Source organism: Parasteatoda tepidariorum, chromosome 10 (genome assembly GCF_043381705.1).
Source record: "Parasteatoda tepidariorum isolate YZ-2023 chromosome 10, CAS_Ptep_4.0, whole genome shotgun sequence".
Classification (NCBI taxonomy): Eukaryota; Metazoa; Arthropoda; class Arachnida; order Araneae; family Theridiidae; genus Parasteatoda; species Parasteatoda tepidariorum.
Genome location: NC_092213.1, coordinates 68,617,859 through 68,636,871, shown reverse-complemented (window position 1 = coordinate 68,636,871; position 19,013 = coordinate 68,617,859). Strand labels below are relative to the sequence as shown.

Genomic DNA, 19,013 nt, shown 5'->3' with positions numbered 1-19,013 from the left:
AAAAAAAAGGAAAACTGCAGTTTTGTGATGCTTTATAGTATATTGGAAGATCTTTACGTCATTTATTCGATTTTAATTAATCTCACTTTATTCAGCAGCTAATTTTTTTAATTCTGAAACATCTTTAAAAAACAAGAAACAAAGTTTAAAAAAAGGGGAATAATGTATTTAAAAAATAAATTCCATTCTCAAAATGAATAAAAACAAGAAAATTATTACTACTAAATAAATAAAATGTATATAGAATGAACGAATTATCAGCAAATATAATTTTCATAATAAATTACAAGCTTATAACTAAAAAGAAAGCTATCGGTTTTTAAAGCGTTCCCCATATCAGTTCTTCAGAAGGACAGAGAGAGAAAAAGATTTTCAAAAGGGAGCAAGACCTCCCACCGAGAAGATTAGTGAACTTGGGGGTGGAAGTTGCCTTCCTCCCTTACTCAAAGGTAGAAAGTGACTTGTGTTTCAAAGGCAATATTACAAAAAGTAATAAAGATTAAAAAAATTAACCTACATTTTCGTGGATAGGAAAGATTGAAAAAATTATTAGTATTTTTTTTTAATTGATCACTCCGATTCTTGAACAAGAAAAATCGATTCAAAGTATGACAAGCCCGCCATAGACTTTACATGTTAAAAGAAGATTTGAGGAGTCTGCTTGGTGCAACACTTTTCTCCCGGCAACCACGATTCATGACCCTGATTTTCTGCTCTTTTGAGCGCGCCCCGTGTTCTTTGTTCGCCAAGGGCCCAACCAACCAGGCTATACCGGTCCCTAGAAAGATGTCTCGCAGACACCATTGTCCCCTGTAAATTACCTTGTGCTCTAAATGTCACATTTTTTATATCTTAAGTGACCATTTTATATAGTGGTTCCCCAGTTTATATTCTGAGTAAGTAAAGAATGAGTTTTTATCTAGAAAACTTTTAGTATTACGTTCGTTTTTTTATGTCGTTGAAGCGCAAAGGGTTAGATTTAAAAATATTTAACATTAAACCACCAGAATACTTCTCAATTATGTACTTCCATTAAATATTTAATAAATATAAATATTTAATTAATAATTAGAAATGGAAATCTTTAGAACTATTACAAATTCTTTCAGTGGCATAACTACATATATAACACTCATAATTTCAAAATTATGATGTTAAATTTTAAGTGTTGGCGAAATTTTCAAAAACGTCGTTTACTGTACCCATTTGTGCATTGTTCATTCTAAAAGGACGGTGTATTAAAAAAAAGAAAATGCGTCAAGATTTTTATTTTTAGAACTTTTTCACAGGAGCAAGGTAGTCCTGTCTTTCCTAATATATTAAAAATATTAATATTTTGATTTAGATCTGAAGTGAAAGTTTTCTTTTCTTTAAAAAAATAAAGAAGTAGAGAACAGAAAGAACTATCCAGTTTGAGTGTACCACCTTTTTAATGTAGTTGTTTTTGTATAGAGATCATTTTCAAAAATGTAATGAAATGTTTGTCAATTATGTCTATAAAAAATGAAACTTTTTACCCATATTAAGATTAAACAAAATATTTGTATTACCAACTTATTTTAATAATATAAATTTTTTGCGGTTTAAGGGATGCCACAGATGACTATAATTGTTAAAAGTGGTAGAAACTCAATTCATTCTTGTTTATTTATTCAGTTGTAACTACCACTAGGACTTACATTTCAAATTATTCATATTTAAAACATTAATAATCATTCACTGGTAACTTTAAAATAATTTGTTATTTTATTCTCCTTTAATCAAATTTGAATTTCATTAGACACAACTTTTTGCATATGTAATCGCCCGTGGCAATCTTGCCGTGTAATTTTTAAAATGAAGTAAAATCTTGAAGTTAAATATTTTGATGGAATTAAAACCTTTAATTATTAATTCAACCAACTCCGGTATAATGAATTTTGGTTGAATATTTCAAATGAGCAGCACATTACTGCTGCTAAATATCGTGAATTCTAACTGAAAATTTCTACTTGAGCCTCCACACGGTTTTTTGTAGGTAGTCTGATCAGATCACTATGAAGGTAAAGCAATTAGTGAACGAACCATTTAATATTAAATCTATTAAAAATTAGAAAGTGGTAGCAAATATATGTCTAAAATTTATGAATATAATTGGTTTGTTTTATTTACTTATCAACCACTACAGATTCAATTCTCAAATATATATGATAAATTTCTCTCAAGTACTTTTAAAATAGAATTTGGGTTCATGCGCACTAGTGGTTCGCTTTTTAAACAATCTGCGCAGACTACTTATTTGAAACCGTGTGGAGGCTGAATGCGATATGATGTAGCAGGAATGTTTTTGAAATTTTTTAATATTTTTTTTAATCTCAGAAGCATCAGTTGGATTTATTTCTTTAATTCTTCGGTGTTTTTGAAGAAACTACATGAACCGAAGTTTGAGATTGAGCGTTCGTCAAATTACTATTTTCGGTCAAACTACTATTTCGTTTCTTTAACACGTTCACGCCGGGAAAAGTGAAAATACTGGTCGAAGAACTATTTCAATATTAGACAATATTCGGGAGGAGTTAATCTATTCTCAACAATAACAATTCACTCTAAGGAAATTTATCACGGCGAAGAAGCAATTCAATATAAAAATTGCATCCGTTAAAAACAATTGGTTGTTATGGATTTTTATTATTCCCGGGAAAAAACTAAAAAATGAAATTTATTTGTTACCAGTTTTTACTCTGGTGCGCCGCCAAGATGAGACAATCTAGCGTGACCCACCGGTGGGTCACCCCGGCATGAACGTGTTAAAGACAATTCAAAACTATCTTAATTTATTCAGTAAGTTGAAAAGCTCAGTTTCGTATTCTGAATAATTTTCTTCGTCGCAAACAACTAAGATGTCTTTGAAAAGATCCGAAACTTCCAAATTGAATTCACTTTTTTGACGTAAACAAAGATCAGAATGTTCAACGCTAAGTTCAGTATTTTGCAACAAGTCAGAGATAGAATTAGTTACCCTAGTAACTTTACTTTTAGCTACTTTTTTCAGCTTAAGCAGCTCTTCTAATAATTTTGGCATATTGAATGCTCGTGAAAAGTAATTCAAAGCCCTAACTAAAATTTAATTTCGATGGCTCCGGCTCGACGGACCAGAATGTGGGGAATACTAACATGAATTAGACTAATATGAGCCATCGAATAACTAAATAAAACTAAATTACCGAAATAAACTATTTATTAAAAACTTTAAAATTAAAAACTGAATTAGAACATACTTCAAACTTCCAAAGTAGTTGGGGAAAAAGGCTCTGTGCCCTGAAACTCGCTTAAAGCCAAAGTAAACTGCTGTAGCGAAATCGCTAATCCTATTGAAGCAGGCAAAAATATTCTAGTTAGCAAGAGTTTCAGAGCGCATGCGTAACAAATCAACAAATAAGAAAAGATTTCTCCTAATAAGTTATCGTTATATTATTCAACTACGGCTGAACAATCGTTAACATGTATATTTTTTCATTGTCTTTGTCAAATTCTGTATTAGGCAAAAATTGTTCCTCCATAGAGTCTGCAAATATTCAGCCTTTTCATTGCCTGTGTAAATAAAGCCATTTTTTTTATCATTGGTTTACTAACTTGTTGTGGTTGTTTTAGAACTCTCGCCATTTGCCAAATTGATTTGTCCTTCAAATTCCAATGATTAGATTTTTGTGTTCCCATTGTTCTTGCAGTCTTTTTTTAATTAGTTTATTGAGTTGTTCTACTTCAATTTAATATTTTGGATTTCCTGTCTTCTGATAGTTCTTTCTACGTTTGATTTCTGCTATTAAGGATAATAACAGAAATTAAGGATTAAATTTTCAAATAAATAAAAAGGATATAATTACTTAGGATTAAATTTTTGATGTTTATTGTAAGTTTAAGAAAATATGGAATGAAATGAAAAGTAATTGTTGCTTTATTATAGGCTTCCATGATTATAAACTGAAGATCGAATTAAGGTTAGGTTAAGTTCATCAGTGCGATAATTTGTTCATCTCTTTGCAAGATATTACGGTATGATCGCCGATCTGTTTTTGAAATATTCCTCTTTTCCTATGCTAAAGTAGGTGCCGATTGTGAATAAAATTGAGAGATGATCAAAAAACAGTTCATTAAATACACAGACAGCTATTGGGAGATCGGTATTTGAAATAGCTAAGTCAAGAATGTCAGGTCTATGGTTTTCATTATCCGGGAAATACGTTCGTTCAGAAGGATTGTTTTGATGCTTTAGTTGAGCTATAAACGCTTTCTTATTGACTTCTTAGTTCTTCATATTCCTGCTTTCTTTGTTGTTCATGTTGCTTGTTAAGAGCATTGATACTTTTCGTCGAGTTAAAAACTAAATCATACATGTTTGCAGAGCCGGATTATACCTTTCGTAGGCCCTTGGCATAGCCGTTTTTGGGCCCTCCCCTCCTTCCCCTACCCCTCCCCTCTTTTCAAAATATATGCTAAAATTTTTTTGCATATTTTTTTACATTTTTATTAATATGGATTTTAATTTACAAATTTGTTTATCGAACTTTATCTGCAATACCGACATACTGCCGATATTGCAGTTGGCATCGCTCGCACTTATGTCTATTGAATACGACATTTTGCGTAGTTTGGAATTCGACAGCATAATACAAGATTTCGTTGAATCCAAAAATCGCAAAAAAGTAATATATTAGATCATAAGATTCTGCAAAATAATTTATTACCGAAAAATATTATATTTTTATTTGTATCTTCATAATTTTGTGCAAAATGCACTTGTTGTTTTTAAAGCTAAATTATTTTTGTCAACAAATTTTTTTCTCCCAAGTTTTTCGTAGGCCCCTGAATTTCGTAGGCTCTAGGCACGTGCCTAGTGTGCCTATAGGTTAATCCGGCCCTGCATGTTTGTCATATCTTTGTACCATGCACTTTTCTTTTAAGAGAGCATCTATGATAAGCGCTGTTTGCCCGATTCTTGACTCATTCTCTACGCATGAAAATGATTCCCTCTAAACTTTTTCAAAATCCATCAATCGTCGCTAACTTTACAAGATTGACATAAATTAACGTAGTGATGTGCCTTTGATATTTAGTTTATTCCCTTACTTTTGACTTGACTTGATAGGAGTTTGCATGCATCTCATCTACAAGTAACCTTTCGGTGAGTGTGTGTGACTAGTTGCATACCTGCCAACTTTTACGCATGTAAAGTAAAATTTTATTTATATATTTAAAGTCGTAGAAAAATGTATGCTTTCTAGTATATATTCCATCCATTTATAAACTTAATTTTTAATCTTTTTGACCACCACTATTTTTTAAAAAATTAAGCATATAAATAAATTATCCTATACTGTATCGTTAGATCATATGTTATCTATTTCAGATTATTAAGATGAATGCTAGTTTTTGACCCTCGAAGGGATTAAAAATTGGCATACATAGGCAAGGGAAAGTGATTCTTGGTTTAAGAAAATCATTTTATTGAATCATGGTTTTCACCCGCCACTATTTCCAAATAATTCGAAAGCTAATAGCACTTTGTTATAGGCAAGTTGTGCTATACCGTTTAATAAGTAAGCAGAACTTGGCAATTTTAGTTAGTAGCTGTTAACCGTTATTTAAATAATATGGCTCGCCCGGAACAGTTGGCATGTCTGTACTGTCAAATCTAGTTTTTTCTCTCACTAATGACCATTTCTATATCTATATGTTTAATTTATTCTTATGTAATGGTGTATAAAATAATTTCAAATGAGTTTTTTTAAAATTCAAGAATGAAATAGAGAGGAAAAAATCTTGCTATCATTTTATATCTCCAAATAAAATAAAGTACGAAATAAAAAATTAGCCAATATTATCTTTAGTCGCATATACTATTACATCTTTAGAAGTTTGTATTATTATTTTTTATTTTGTTGAGAAGGCGACCGTCCTGTGTAGGGGCAAGGAACTGTCCTTGCATCAGAAAGGTTCTGGGTTCGAATCCCGGGCAAGGAATGGATGTTCTTTCCTTCTCTGTACTTTCTGTCCTCACAGTGGGAGCGACGTTGGCCCACCTAATATGGTGCCCCTGAAAAAGAGGCCAACAAAATAGCCCTATATATGCCTAAATTGACGGATGTTAGCACAGGTGGGCACTGGGGAAAAATATATATATATTTTGGTGACAAATCTTTGTAATTTTAATGTGATAACACCACTTGTATATTAATGTTATTATCTTGGTTTAAAGAAGTATGACAGTCAGTCTATATAAATAATTTGAATAAACATATATAAATACAAACAATATTGTTCCACAGCTCAAACAATTTCTGTTTTTAATTGTTATATCGCTACCACTACATAGAACTTTAACTAGAACATGTAAAAAAAAGACTGCTATTTAGGTGTTGCCACACTGTGCCGGTAAGGGTTAACGTAAGTTTCCTAACACTTTTAAAATCTTTACCGGACTATAAGAGATGAGATGGACTCATGGTAAAACCTCATGGCTGACTGGGAATCTAACAGACGATAAAAATCTTGAATGTTTGCTGTTGTTGACAATTGCTTTTCGACATTTTTCTTACGAATTTAAATTTTTTTTATAACCGTCTTTGAACAGCCGGAATTTTTTTAAAAAAAAATCGGATTTTGGGGTTTATATATATNATATATATATATATATATATATATATATATATATATATATATACGACTACTAATGTTCAACTCTGTAACCTTGCAATTTTGAACACAATCCAGAAGGGAAGGGAACTCCTGGATCAAGTATTGGGAGAAATTTGCCTTCATGGAGGACTTTTTAATGGAACTAACCGGCATTTGGGTTACATGGAGAGGAAAACCTCCCACTGTTAGTCTGACGGCAAGAGGACTCTCACCCATGGACCGTCTACCACTGAGGATATTTCGCGTCAGCACTGTTGTCGGTGCAAGCCGGATGCGGAATTCGTATCGACCAGCCATCGCTGGGATTCGAACCCGGTTAACCTCATTGGAAGGCGAACGCTATATCTCCTGAGCCATCACGGCTCTTGCGGATTCAATTCTAATGTTTTGCTTTACTTTTTGTTTTACGGGATTGTGATAAAAAAGGATTAATGACTAATTTTCTTGTTTAGACATCAACGGCCGAGTGGTGAGATCACGAAATTCTACGAGGATCACGAGGATATTCTACGTATATCTCGTGGACTCGGATTCTAGCATTCGACATATGTCGAATTCAGGTGTGCTCGAACTTCCAAAAGCGAGCCCAAACTTATTTTTAGTGACAGCTGGATTAATCGTTATTTTATTGCTACTTAAAGGGGGGAAGGACTAAAGCGTCTAGGTCAGCTGCTTCAAAAAGCAGATCCAATTGCAAACCGAAAGTGTTAATATACAGCTATTAACTGGTGTTTATTGAAAAGTACTTACCCTAGCAAGTCCAACATTAGGAAAAGCTTCATAGATCATCTCCTCCCCTACTCCACTTCGACCTGCTTTTTGACCTTTCAATATCCTAGCCGCTGCGATTGTTGCCAGGTTCATTCCATCTCCCACAATTAATACTATATTTTTAGCAACATTACTGTTCGTTTTTCTTCTTAGTGTGCGCTGCAATACCAGTTGGGCTTTTTCATTAAATAATTCTGGATCACCTGAAAATATATAATTAGTAGAGTAACACCTAAAAAGGTCTACCTCCAGCTTCATCCCAATAAATACCCTTTCTTTTTAGTTAGAGGTTAAAAACTGTATGAACTCATGTATTGTATTCAACTTGCGAAAAGGCAACAAAGGGAAACATAATTACTGTTATCGGCACAACTGAGATTTCGATTTTTCATAGGTTTATGAATATCGAGCGAGACCAAAACCCAACTTACTGTACTATTATTTTAGAAGTTGTAAAAAAAAAGAAAAAAAAAATTTTATATATAAAAAGTACAATCCCTTTTTTCGGAATACTTTTATCCTGAGTTGTATAAATTACAAACCAATAGCAAAGATTAGAAGATGCAAAGTTGAAATGGCTTTAATCGTACGTAAATATAAGTTAAAAATAGAACTTCGTCTGCATGCATCCCTCATAACTTGCAAAATCTGAACAATTAGTTCTATCCACATGATTTTAATTTCATTCGATTCAAAATTAAAAAAAGAATCCATTGCCATCGGGCTCATCGTGGGAAGTTTACCGTGAATTTTCACTCCATGTAATGCAAATCACGGATAATATCATTTTCACTCAAAAATTCTTCATTCGAAACTGTTCAAAATCTGTGATCCATGTTTTAAACTCTTTGAGATCCACTGAAACTTCTCGGTACCTTACTAGAAAGATTATGAAGGGTCAGATAATTTTAATCTGAATGAGGGGGATTGGAGTTTAATTTTCGTTCTATATAAGTCAGAATATAGATCAAGACCTAATACAAAGCTTAATTTGAATAAAATTTTAAACTTGAAACATAATTATCATTAATTACAATTAGCGTTGCTCCAAAGTTGTTGTAGTTTCTAAAACGAAATTGAGTAAAATTAATGTTTCTAATTAAACCGTCTGTTTTTTTTTCCTCAAAATAGTGAATTTATTTTACGGGTTTGAAATCTAGGTTCATGAAATCGACTCACTATTTCAAATTATTACTACTGTGTATGTAATGTTATTAAACGATTTCAAAATACTTCGATATGTAAACCATATGTAAATAATAACCATATGTAAACAGTCTTTCTTTTAGCCGAAGATGGTTTGGAAAATTTTACATTGCAAAACTTTTGGCACAGTTTGAAAGATCATACTTAAAGCTTTTAGAAATCGTGTCTTTTTCATCAAGGCGATATTTGCATCTACTAAAATCAGTGCATGAAGTTAAAAGCATCTTTACTTTTTTTTCTAACACCACTACAATTAAAAAAAACTTTTTAATATAAAAATTGCAATTCGTTTTCGAACTTTTGAGAGTGTAAGTTTTAAAGCCAAGTTAATAGGAACGTCCCCTTCTCATTTACATGTGCTAACGTTTCCTATGTAAAATCTTCCTAAACATATGCTGCTATGAGAAAGATCGTTTACATATTGTTAGAATCGCACTAGTTCCTTAATTTTGTAAAACCCCATTATTTCTTAGCTGGCAATTTGCATGAATTTTTAGCCAGATTTTATATTTAAAGTGGTAGAAAAATTTATATTTTATTTTCATATTTTGAATTAATAATTATTTTTTTAAAATGATTCGGACTAGTAATTTCATACATGAAGAAAATTAAATATAAAGACATAACAATCACCGATGGTGTGTTTAACTTCTGGCAAAACGAAAAAAAATATTTTTGCCTACAATTGTAATTCAGTTGCCAACTAACTACCACTTGGGAAAATTATTTTTGTTCATATCAATAACTAGTAATTATAATACAGTAATTAAATATTATTATAAATAATAAATATCTCCTTTTTGAGAATCAGTGGTAGTTTTAAGATTATATTTTAGTTCAATTCTTACTTTTATCATAGTAGCTAAATATATGTAAGAATTAGTGAATTAAGCAATTTTTCAAGATTTAGAAAATGTGATTTAACTCACCTTTAATGAAAAGAACACTAGTGAAGCATAAAAATGGAATAATCCAAAACCCAAGATGATTCATATTGATGGAATGGAAGTGAAGTAAAAAGTAATAACCTAAATACGAATTAGCAAATATAATTATACAAACATCAGATTTAGATTTTTTTCTCACTATATTTAAAGCTATAAAAATGATTCTTTAAAAAATCTTCATTTACCAATTAAAAAGAGTTTGACTTCTTTTGAATTTATTTTTTATAACAGTATATATATTTATTTGATTTTATGTAACACATTAAATTTTACTTTTACCAGTAGAAAATTTCATCCGTTTTAAAAATATTCTAAAGAAAATGAACTTAGTCAAAAATCCTTTTTTTTAAATTTTCTGAAATTTTTTTTATTTTATAACCTAATAAAATTAGTTTCTCCATAACTAGGGCCTCCGTCGTCTAAGAGTATCTCCGTTTCACCAAACACTCCGTGGGAGTAGGGGGGCTTGTATCCTAGTGCTCTCTTTTTCTAATCTGTGCTATTTGAACCGCAGTAGCTCAGAGGTTAGAGCGATCGTCTTCCAATGAAGTGACCCAGGTTCGAATTCCAGTGGTGACTTGTTGATACGAATTTTGCTTCCAGCTCGCACAGACCACAGTACTGACGTAAAATATCCTCAGTTGTAGACGGTTCATGGGACAGAATCTCCTTGCCGTCAGGCTAACTGTGTGAGTTTTTCGTGGTTTACCTTCCCATATAAAGCGAATGAATTCATTAACATATATTTTCTCCACCGTGAGATGTAAATATTTGTAACGTTTATGTAAAAGTTTGGTAGTGTGCAAATATGATTAATAATTTCATGCAAAACCATTTTATGCTTAAATAAAATCTGTTCCATCCACATAAAACGTAAATTTAAGATTTCGATAATGCATAAGAGTTAATTGTATTCCTACGCAATTTATAAGGCGTGCCGTTCTTTATCGAATTAATTTGAATTTTTAAATTCATGCCGAAACTGAAGTAAAGAAAGTCTACTCATTGGGGATAGCAAATAGTAATTTCAGCGAGGTTGAAACAAAAACGAAATTGAAATCTAATAAATCCTTATTTAAAAAAGCGGGAAATAAAACATCAAAACAAGATAAATAGTCCGTTGAAACTGCGAGGTTTCTCTAATAATCATTTTATATTTCTTCACAATTTCTTTAGTAATCAAGCGGTTAATGCGTACACTTGTTTCGATTTATTTTTGAAAAGGATAATAAAAAAAATAACATGAAAACTGTCATGAAAAAACGTTTTGTGTTTGACATAAATAAATCAATTTCAAATATCTACATAGAGCCGCGATGGCTCAGGGGATTTAGCACTCGCCTCCCAATGAGGTGGCCCAGGTTCGAATCCCAGCGTTGACTGGTTGATACGAATTCTGCTCCCATCTCAAGCCAGCCGAGCAGAGTGCTGACGTGAAATATATTATCAATGATAATGATCATGGCTTATTGTCCTCTTGCCGTCATGCTAACCGTAAGAGGTTTTCATGGTTTTTCTATACATATAACGCAAATGCGGATTAGTTCCAACTTATAGTTCTCCACGGAGACTAGTTTGTCCCAATCCGTGATCCTAAAGCTCCCTTGTCTTCTGAGTTGGGTTCAAAATTGCAAAGCTATGAAATTCATACCTGCCAACATTCACTCTTTTCGAGAATGGATTTTCCAAGTGGTATAGTAACACAATTACGGAAAAACAATTAACGAAAAACAGTTTTACTCAAACATATACTTGCATTTTAACCAGGTTGAAATTCGCTGTCGTAAGGACTAATATGCTTTTTATATATTTGTTGAAATTATTTATAAGTAGTGGTGGTCAAACTCATTTATAATTATTATTATAATTCAAAAAGTTTAGTGAAATAACATGAATTTCGCTAGCACTTTAAATATGAAAATAAAATCTTCCGGGAAAACCGGAAGAGTTGGCAGCTATGGAAATTGGACTTCGATGNCAGGAATTCCCTTGTCTTCTGGGTTGGGTTCAAAACTTCATACCTACCAACATTCACTCTTTTCGAGAATGGATTTTCCAAGTGGTAGTAAGACAATTACCGAAAAACAGTTTTACTCAAAAATATATTTGCATTTTAACCAGGTTGAAATTCGCTGTCGTAAGGACTAATATGCTTTTTATATATTTGTTGAAATTATTTATAAGTAGTGGTGGTCAAACTCATTTATAATTATTATTATAATTCAAAAAGTTTAGTGAAATAACATGAATTTCGCTAGCACTTTAAATATGAAAATAAAATCTTCTGGGAAAACCGGAAGAGTTGGCAGCTATGGAAATTGAACTTCGATGATCACATATTCAGAATTGGGTAGACTGTTCAACGTCTGTTATAAAATAAAATATAAAACCTGTGCTATCTGCTGCTCCAGTTGACTAGAGTTAGACTGAAAAGAGGGAAAACTGGTAGTAAAACCATTTCTTTTTAGCATATTGTCTTGAAGAGTATACAGAGATGCCAACTGCTCCGGACAAGCCGAAATAATTAAAAGAACGGTACATACTACAAAGTAAATTTTGCAAATTTTTAACTATTTTTGCTTGCTTTTTAAAAGGTATAGCATGACATAATTATTTCAAAGTGGTGAATTGTATAAGCCTATAAATTATTTAGAAATAGTGGTGGATAAAAATCTACTAAATTGAATTTATTAAACCAAGAATCACAATTGATAAACTACCACTTTAAAATATATATTTACTGTCGAGAGCAAGTTGGCATCTCTGAGTATATACAGGCCTGCCAGCTACTGCGCGCTTTGAAAAATATTTTATAGAGTGGTAGACACTTAAAAACAAATGCTTTCAGAAATTGTGATAATTTTGCCAGCATTTTAAAAGCTTTACTGCGAAAGAGCAGCAACTAAGTACAGAGATGCCAACTGCTCCGTACTTTAAAAATCGGTAAAGAACAACAAGCTAAAATTGGCAGGATTTGGTAAATTTTCTTGACTTTTTAAAACGCTCAACAGTTCCTAACAGCAACAAAGTGACGTAATAATAAAGAAATTGGATTATTTAGAAGCAGTGAGTAAAACTGCTATAAATCGAATTTACTTAACCAAGAATCGTGCATTAAAAGGCTATTACTCGAACAAATTTATCCGCTTTCCGGAGCAAGTTGGCATCTCTAAAAGTTGCATCGCAAATGAATTTTTAAATCATGGTATGGATAATAAGATTAAGTGAATAAAAAATAATGCATTAAAACATGAACATAGCTACCACTAGAATAAATTTTTTCTAAAAGCTTAGAGAGTTTGGCAGCCCTGTATACGAAGCTTTCATCCCTGAACCTATTAACAAAGGTATATAAGCCATACTTTGTAAATATTATACGAGCTTGGTTATTTTTGAGATTTCATTATAGTTTTTGTAGTGTGATATGAAATCACTTTTGCTCTAATGTTACATAATTATTTTGACGTCTTTATAAGTTCAAAGTTTTTAATAAAAAGAATCCAGAAGAGAAGGGAACTCTTAGATACTTTAACTCAAGTAGTGGGAGAAAATTGTATCGTAGAGAATTTTTTGATGGAAATAAACCTAATTTGCGTTACATGGAGAGGAAAACCCAGGGATGCCAACTTGCTCCGGACAGCAAATATATATTTTGAAGTTGTAGTTTATCAATTGTGATTCTTGGTTTAATAAATTCAATTTAGTAAATTTTTATCCACCACTATTTCTAAATGATTTGTAGGTTTATATGATTCACCACTTCAGAGTGCTTATGTAATGCTACACCTTTTAAGAAACAAGCAAAAATAGTCAAATATTTGCGAAATCTACTTGTAGTAATTTACCGCTTTTTTAATTATTTTGTCTTGTCCGGAGCAGTTGGCATCTCTGAAAACCACGGAAACCTCCCATGGTTAGCCTGATGGCAAGCGGACTCTAACCCTTGATGCGTCTACCATTGCGGATATTTTACTGCAGCACTGTGGTCAGTGTAAGCCAGGTGCCGAATTTGTATTGACTAGCCATCCCTGGGATTCGAATCCAGGGCACCTCATTGGGTGGAGAGCATTCCCTAGTCTGCAATAAACTCCATATGACAAAGAAATCCAAATCCATACAACCAAAAAAAAAGTTAATCGAAAAATAAAACGTCTGCACATTTAGGTGTACACTTCAAAACCCAGATGAAAGAAAATGTGACCGACGTGTGTCAAGTTATTTAAGCGTAACGCGTTTGTCAATTTTTTCGTTCTATCTGTTTACTTAACCTCTGCAATCTCCTGATATATTTTGTTTAGGGCCTATTCTTTAGGCGCGCCTTAGAAATTGTTTTACACTGGAATAAACTTAACTTAGTTTTAAAAATAAATTAAATTAAATTTCAGGAAAAAAAATGCAAGGAAAAGTGAGGTAAGACCGGGTAGCTAAGATTCGAAGGCCTATTGGAGCTAGACTGTTAGACGTGAAAACGGTCAGATTTAATCAAAATATCCATTGTTTAGTTGTGTACAATTCCTGAAAAGTCGTTCATGTACTACTTTTTTTGTAAATAATTTTTTCTAGAAAAAGGAAAATCACCGCACTAGTGGTGAAATCAGCTCACTAGTGGTGTAAGACCATGAGTGGGAAACATGCTAACCCTATTAGAAAATTAGGTAGAATTTCAGTGAACAAGTAATCGACATTTATTTATACATATAATTTACACGTGATGTAAATTACATTCATAATATTCTTTAATTATCTTCTTCCTCTGCTGCACCGCAACTTTCATGAGCCCAGCAAAGACATACATCCAGGGGGGGGGGGCAGCATCTGGTAACACCTCATCTGACTCGAGGGCATAGGTTATCGAAATGAAATAGAACAGCGCTATTGTTAGGCTAAACTAAATCCTTATTGTTTGTTAGGTTATGAATCGTTAGTAAAATAAGTTGAGCTAAAAATTATTTCTATAGGTTACCGCATAGGTCATAGATCGAAATGAAACAAAACAGCTCTATTATTAGCCTAACCCTTATTGTTTGTTAGGGTATGAATTTTTAGTAAACGTATAAATCTTTAGTAAAGTAAGTTGGGCTGAAAATTATTTTCATAACGGTCATGTCCAATAAAAAGGAATAGTTTAAAAACAAAAGAACATTAGAGAATTGACGAGTTTAAACAAACTTGTCTACATAGACGCCATGAATTAATCAACAGCAAGCCAATATGGTAGATACTACTTGAGTAGTAAAGTGTGGTTCCGAGCTTGTCTGCTGGAAAACAGATATAGTTTCGCCACAATATAGATACCCGATTTTACCCCTACATACTTTGAAGTATTCATATGTGATAAAAATATTTTCAGTGCATTTATCATGATGTGAAACTGATTTTATATAATTAAATTGGACGTTAAATTTATGAAACTTTAAGAAATTTGAAGAAAAATTCGTCACCACCATTTTTTTAATTTTTCCACGTTGTGGGGCTATTTGTATTTGGTTTCGTTGTAGTGTACCTGGGCATCTGAGGCCTTACGGCCCTTTTCCCATTCATCTTGAATTTAGACAAAGAAACAACATACATGACAAAAATAGAGTTTGGAGAGCAAAATGGACACTAGCATTAGGAACTTGATCTGAGTTCTATTTCAGTGGACCTGTCCACGAGGCGGACACATCACACTTTCATCCGAAGTTGTGTCCGTCGGCACTTGTAATAATGGCATTGTCTTGCATTAAGAGCAGGGCTGAAAGCCTATATATTCCAAGACGGATAAAAAAGACTGGTATAAAAGGCATTTTGTTCTAGCATTTTTTTAAGAAACATTACATTTCTATAACTACCGGGATTTTTTTTTTACAATTATTGCATATTTATATATCTATGTAAAACTGCTTCATTCCGGAAGAAAAGCTAACATAAGCTTATTCCCTTATGACCTGATAACATAGGACAACACAGATTCGACGAATCAGTTAATAGCGCTTCGGGCCAAACACTGAGCTGTCCGAAATATCCAGCATCCTGATGAGAAGAAGATAATAGATTTTCTCCTCCCGTAAACAAGTTAAAACTGAAATGGTTTTACAACCAGCTTTTTTTCTTTTCTGTCACGCTTTTACCCATCATTTGGGTGAATGCATAAATGTGTTATTCAGATCTGAGACTAAACTAGTTTATTAATTTTTCATAACTACCGCTATATAAAGAAAAACATTTTGCATAAATAAATACTTTCAATAGTCATTTTAATCAAATATGAATGTTGAGTTGTTAAAATTTAAATAAAGGCTGACGAAAGTTGGCATTTTAAAATTAACTGCTTGTAGCATCGTTCAATGCGCGAAATAAAATTTTTCTCTCACTGTAACCAAAATGCTGGTTAGTTTCCATCAAAAGAATTCTCCACGAAGACNCTAAAAATAATTTTTTTTTAAATATTAAGACATTAATTTTGCTACCGTCTGAAAAGAAGATTTCTGAAACTACGGAAATTCCGTAGCAGTTGGAGGGTATGGGTATTGGGAACAGGACTGAAAGCCTATACATACCAAGACGGAAAAAAAAGACTGGTACGAAAGGGATCTTGTTCTAGCATTTTTTAAAGAAACATTGCATTTCTATAACTTTCACGATTTTTTTTTACAATTATTCCATATATGTAAAACTGCTTCTTTCCGGATGAAAAACTAACATAAGCTTATTCCCTTACGGCCTGATAATATAGGACAACACAGATTCAACGAATCAGTTAGTAGCGCTTCGAGCCAAACACTGAGCTATCCGAAATATCCAGCATCCTGATGAGAAGACGATAATGTTAAATAGTTTGAAGAAGGGAATAGGTTTACTCCTCTCTAAAACAAGTTAAATCTGAAATGGCTTTAGTACCAGCTTTTTTTCTTTTCCGTCTCGCTTTTACCCATCATTTGGGTGAATGCCTAAATGTGTAATTGAAATTTGAGACTAAACTAGTTTATTAATTTTTCATAACTACCGCTATATAAAGAAAAACTTTTTGTATAAATAAATGCTTTCATGAGACATTTTAATCAAATATGAATGTTGAGTTGTTAAAATTTAAATAAAGGCTGACGCAAGTTGGCATTTTAAAATTAACTTCTTGTAACACCGTTCAATGTGCGAAAAATTATTAAGACACACTCAGAGATGCTAACTTGCACCGAACAACAAATATATATTTAAAAGTGGTAGTTTATCAATTATGATTCTTGGTTCAATAAATTCAATTTAGCAGATTTTTATCCACCGCTATTTCTAAATAATTCTTAACCTCATATAATTCACCACTTTAAAGTAATATGTCATGCTATACCTTTTAAAAAGCAAGCAAATATTGGCAAAATTTACTTTGAAGTTATTTACCGTATATTAATTATTTTAGAGTGTCCGGAGCAGTTGCATACCTGCCAACTTTAGCGCATTTGGCGTAAAATTTTATTTCTATATTTAAAATGGTAGTAAATGTATACTTTCTAGATATTCCTTGCATTTATAAACTTAAAATTATAAACTTTTAATGCATTTTATAAACTTTTTGACCACCACTATTTTTAAAAAAATTAAGCGTATATATAAATATGTAATATAAATTTGTAGTCTGCATAAGCCCTTCTAAATAACCAAGTATGTTTCTGCCAAAAATTGCAATTTAAATTCCATTTTACTACCACTGAGGAAATTAATCCTCGAAAGGATTAAAAGTTGGCAGGTATGCAGTTGGCATCTCAGCACACTGGACAATTTTAGAATTTCATGAATCTTAACTTTCTAGAAGTCATTTTTTAATGGGCGACCTCCAATAAAATTAATTATGCCGACGATATTTTAAGTTACCAAAGCGTACTTTCTCTGCATAAACATACCTTTTTTTCGACGGATTCAGATTTCTCAGCCGCGAAATATAGGGAATAGCCATAATCAGGGAACCCCATCGTGGGGTCTGTGAGAGCAATCTAAAGTTTCGACTGTAGAATATTAATGTTACTTTTTGCGTATTTCCTCATATCTCAAGAAATATTTGAAAATTTTTTACACACAATTATAACATTCGTTTATCCAAAAAGAATATTGTGCAAAAAAATAAATATTTACCAACAGTTATTCTTTGCACAAAATTATATTTGTATAAACTAATTTTATAATTGTGTGTAAGCATTTTTCAGTTCACTTAAAAAGTTGCCGAGAAATGGTGAAATATACAAAATGTAAAATTAACATAAACGGGTTCAGATTTTGGAAAGCTCTTCTATTGGGGACCATATTTCCCAGAGAGAGGCAACTCCCTATGTTTTTGGGGTCAGAAATCCGAATCCGTCGAAAAAATGGTCTGTTTATTCAGAGAATGTACGTTTTTGTGTTTGATTACTCAAAATATCATTTGCGCTAATGATTAACGTATTTTCGGTCACCCCCTCGAACCATTGAGTCCTAGAACGTGAAAAAGCGATCAGTAAGTAAAAAGTTATTCAGAGTGGTCCAGGTTTTTTTTTTTCCCGCACTGTACCTAGTTATACTTGACCAGCTAAAGGAAGTTTGTTGATGTTGTATTATAATAAAATTGTTGTTTCATGGCAAACTTACTAACATAATCTACAACCTAAAAGTTTTTTTTTAAAATACCTTATCCAGATGAAGCGAAATATAGCTAATTGAAAAAAAAAAGTCATTATCTCAGAGTCATTTCTTTAGAGATAAGTTGGCAAAATGGACTTCATATAACATATAACTTCAATTAGCATAGAACTTAAGAGAAAAAAAATTCCTTGATTGAGACAAACTTTAAGCGTAAAATGTAGCAGGTTCGAAACCGCTTTACATTAAAAGGCGACCACAGTGCTGACGTAAAATATTCTCATTGGTAGACGGATCATAGATTAGTGTCCCCTTGCAGTCAAACTAACTGTGGGAGGTTTTCCTCTCACTGTGACAAAAATGCAGTCCCCGCGAAGGCAAATATCTCCCTATACTTGATCCAGGAGTTCCTTTGCCTTCTGGGTTGGGTTCAAAATTGCAAGGTTATGGAGTAAACATAAATAGTCGTAAACCCGAAATTGGGTCGACTGTTCAACTACAATTATAAAATAAAATATACATTGAAAGGATCAGGTTAAGACTTACTATTTATAATGGTGACTTATTTAAATCAAACTGTTCCTAAGAATTGTTTCCAGATAAGTAGTACTTCGAATTTCGAGACCTTCTACTAGTTAGCACCACAGTATACAGAAACTTCTTATTGTCTACGTGAAAATTACAGTGTTTCATCGAAAGCAATCTTAAAGAGCGCTTTTCTGATCAGTTTTAAAATGTTGCTTATCGCGTTGCTCAAAAGCCCTTCAAATATTTTTCAAAAATAAGATTGTTTGGAAAATTGCTATTGGAGCAAATTGTAATTGATAAGAA

At 32.4% G+C, this 19,013-nt stretch overlaps 1 protein-coding gene across 4 annotated transcripts in view; it reads right to left on the bottom strand.

The window, feature by feature from the left end:
* Positions 1-19,013, bottom strand: part of LOC107447662 (alkaline phosphatase) — a 56,177-nt gene that overhangs the window by 27,999 nt on the left and 9,165 nt on the right. For 2 of the 4 annotated variants that reach the window (XM_071186371.1, XM_071186370.1), the window contains exons 2-3: positions 9,582-9,680; positions 7,426-7,649 (exon numbers count right to left, since the gene is read on the bottom strand). In XM_071186371.1, the coding sequence (XP_071042472.1) occupies positions 7,426-7,649; positions 9,582-9,645 (288 nt within the window). In that variant the 5' untranslated portion in view covers positions 9,646-9,680. The remainder of the gene's footprint in view (positions 1-7,425; positions 7,650-9,581; positions 9,681-19,013) is intronic. The other 2 variants (XM_071186373.1, XM_071186372.1) reach the window with 1 other exon arrangement.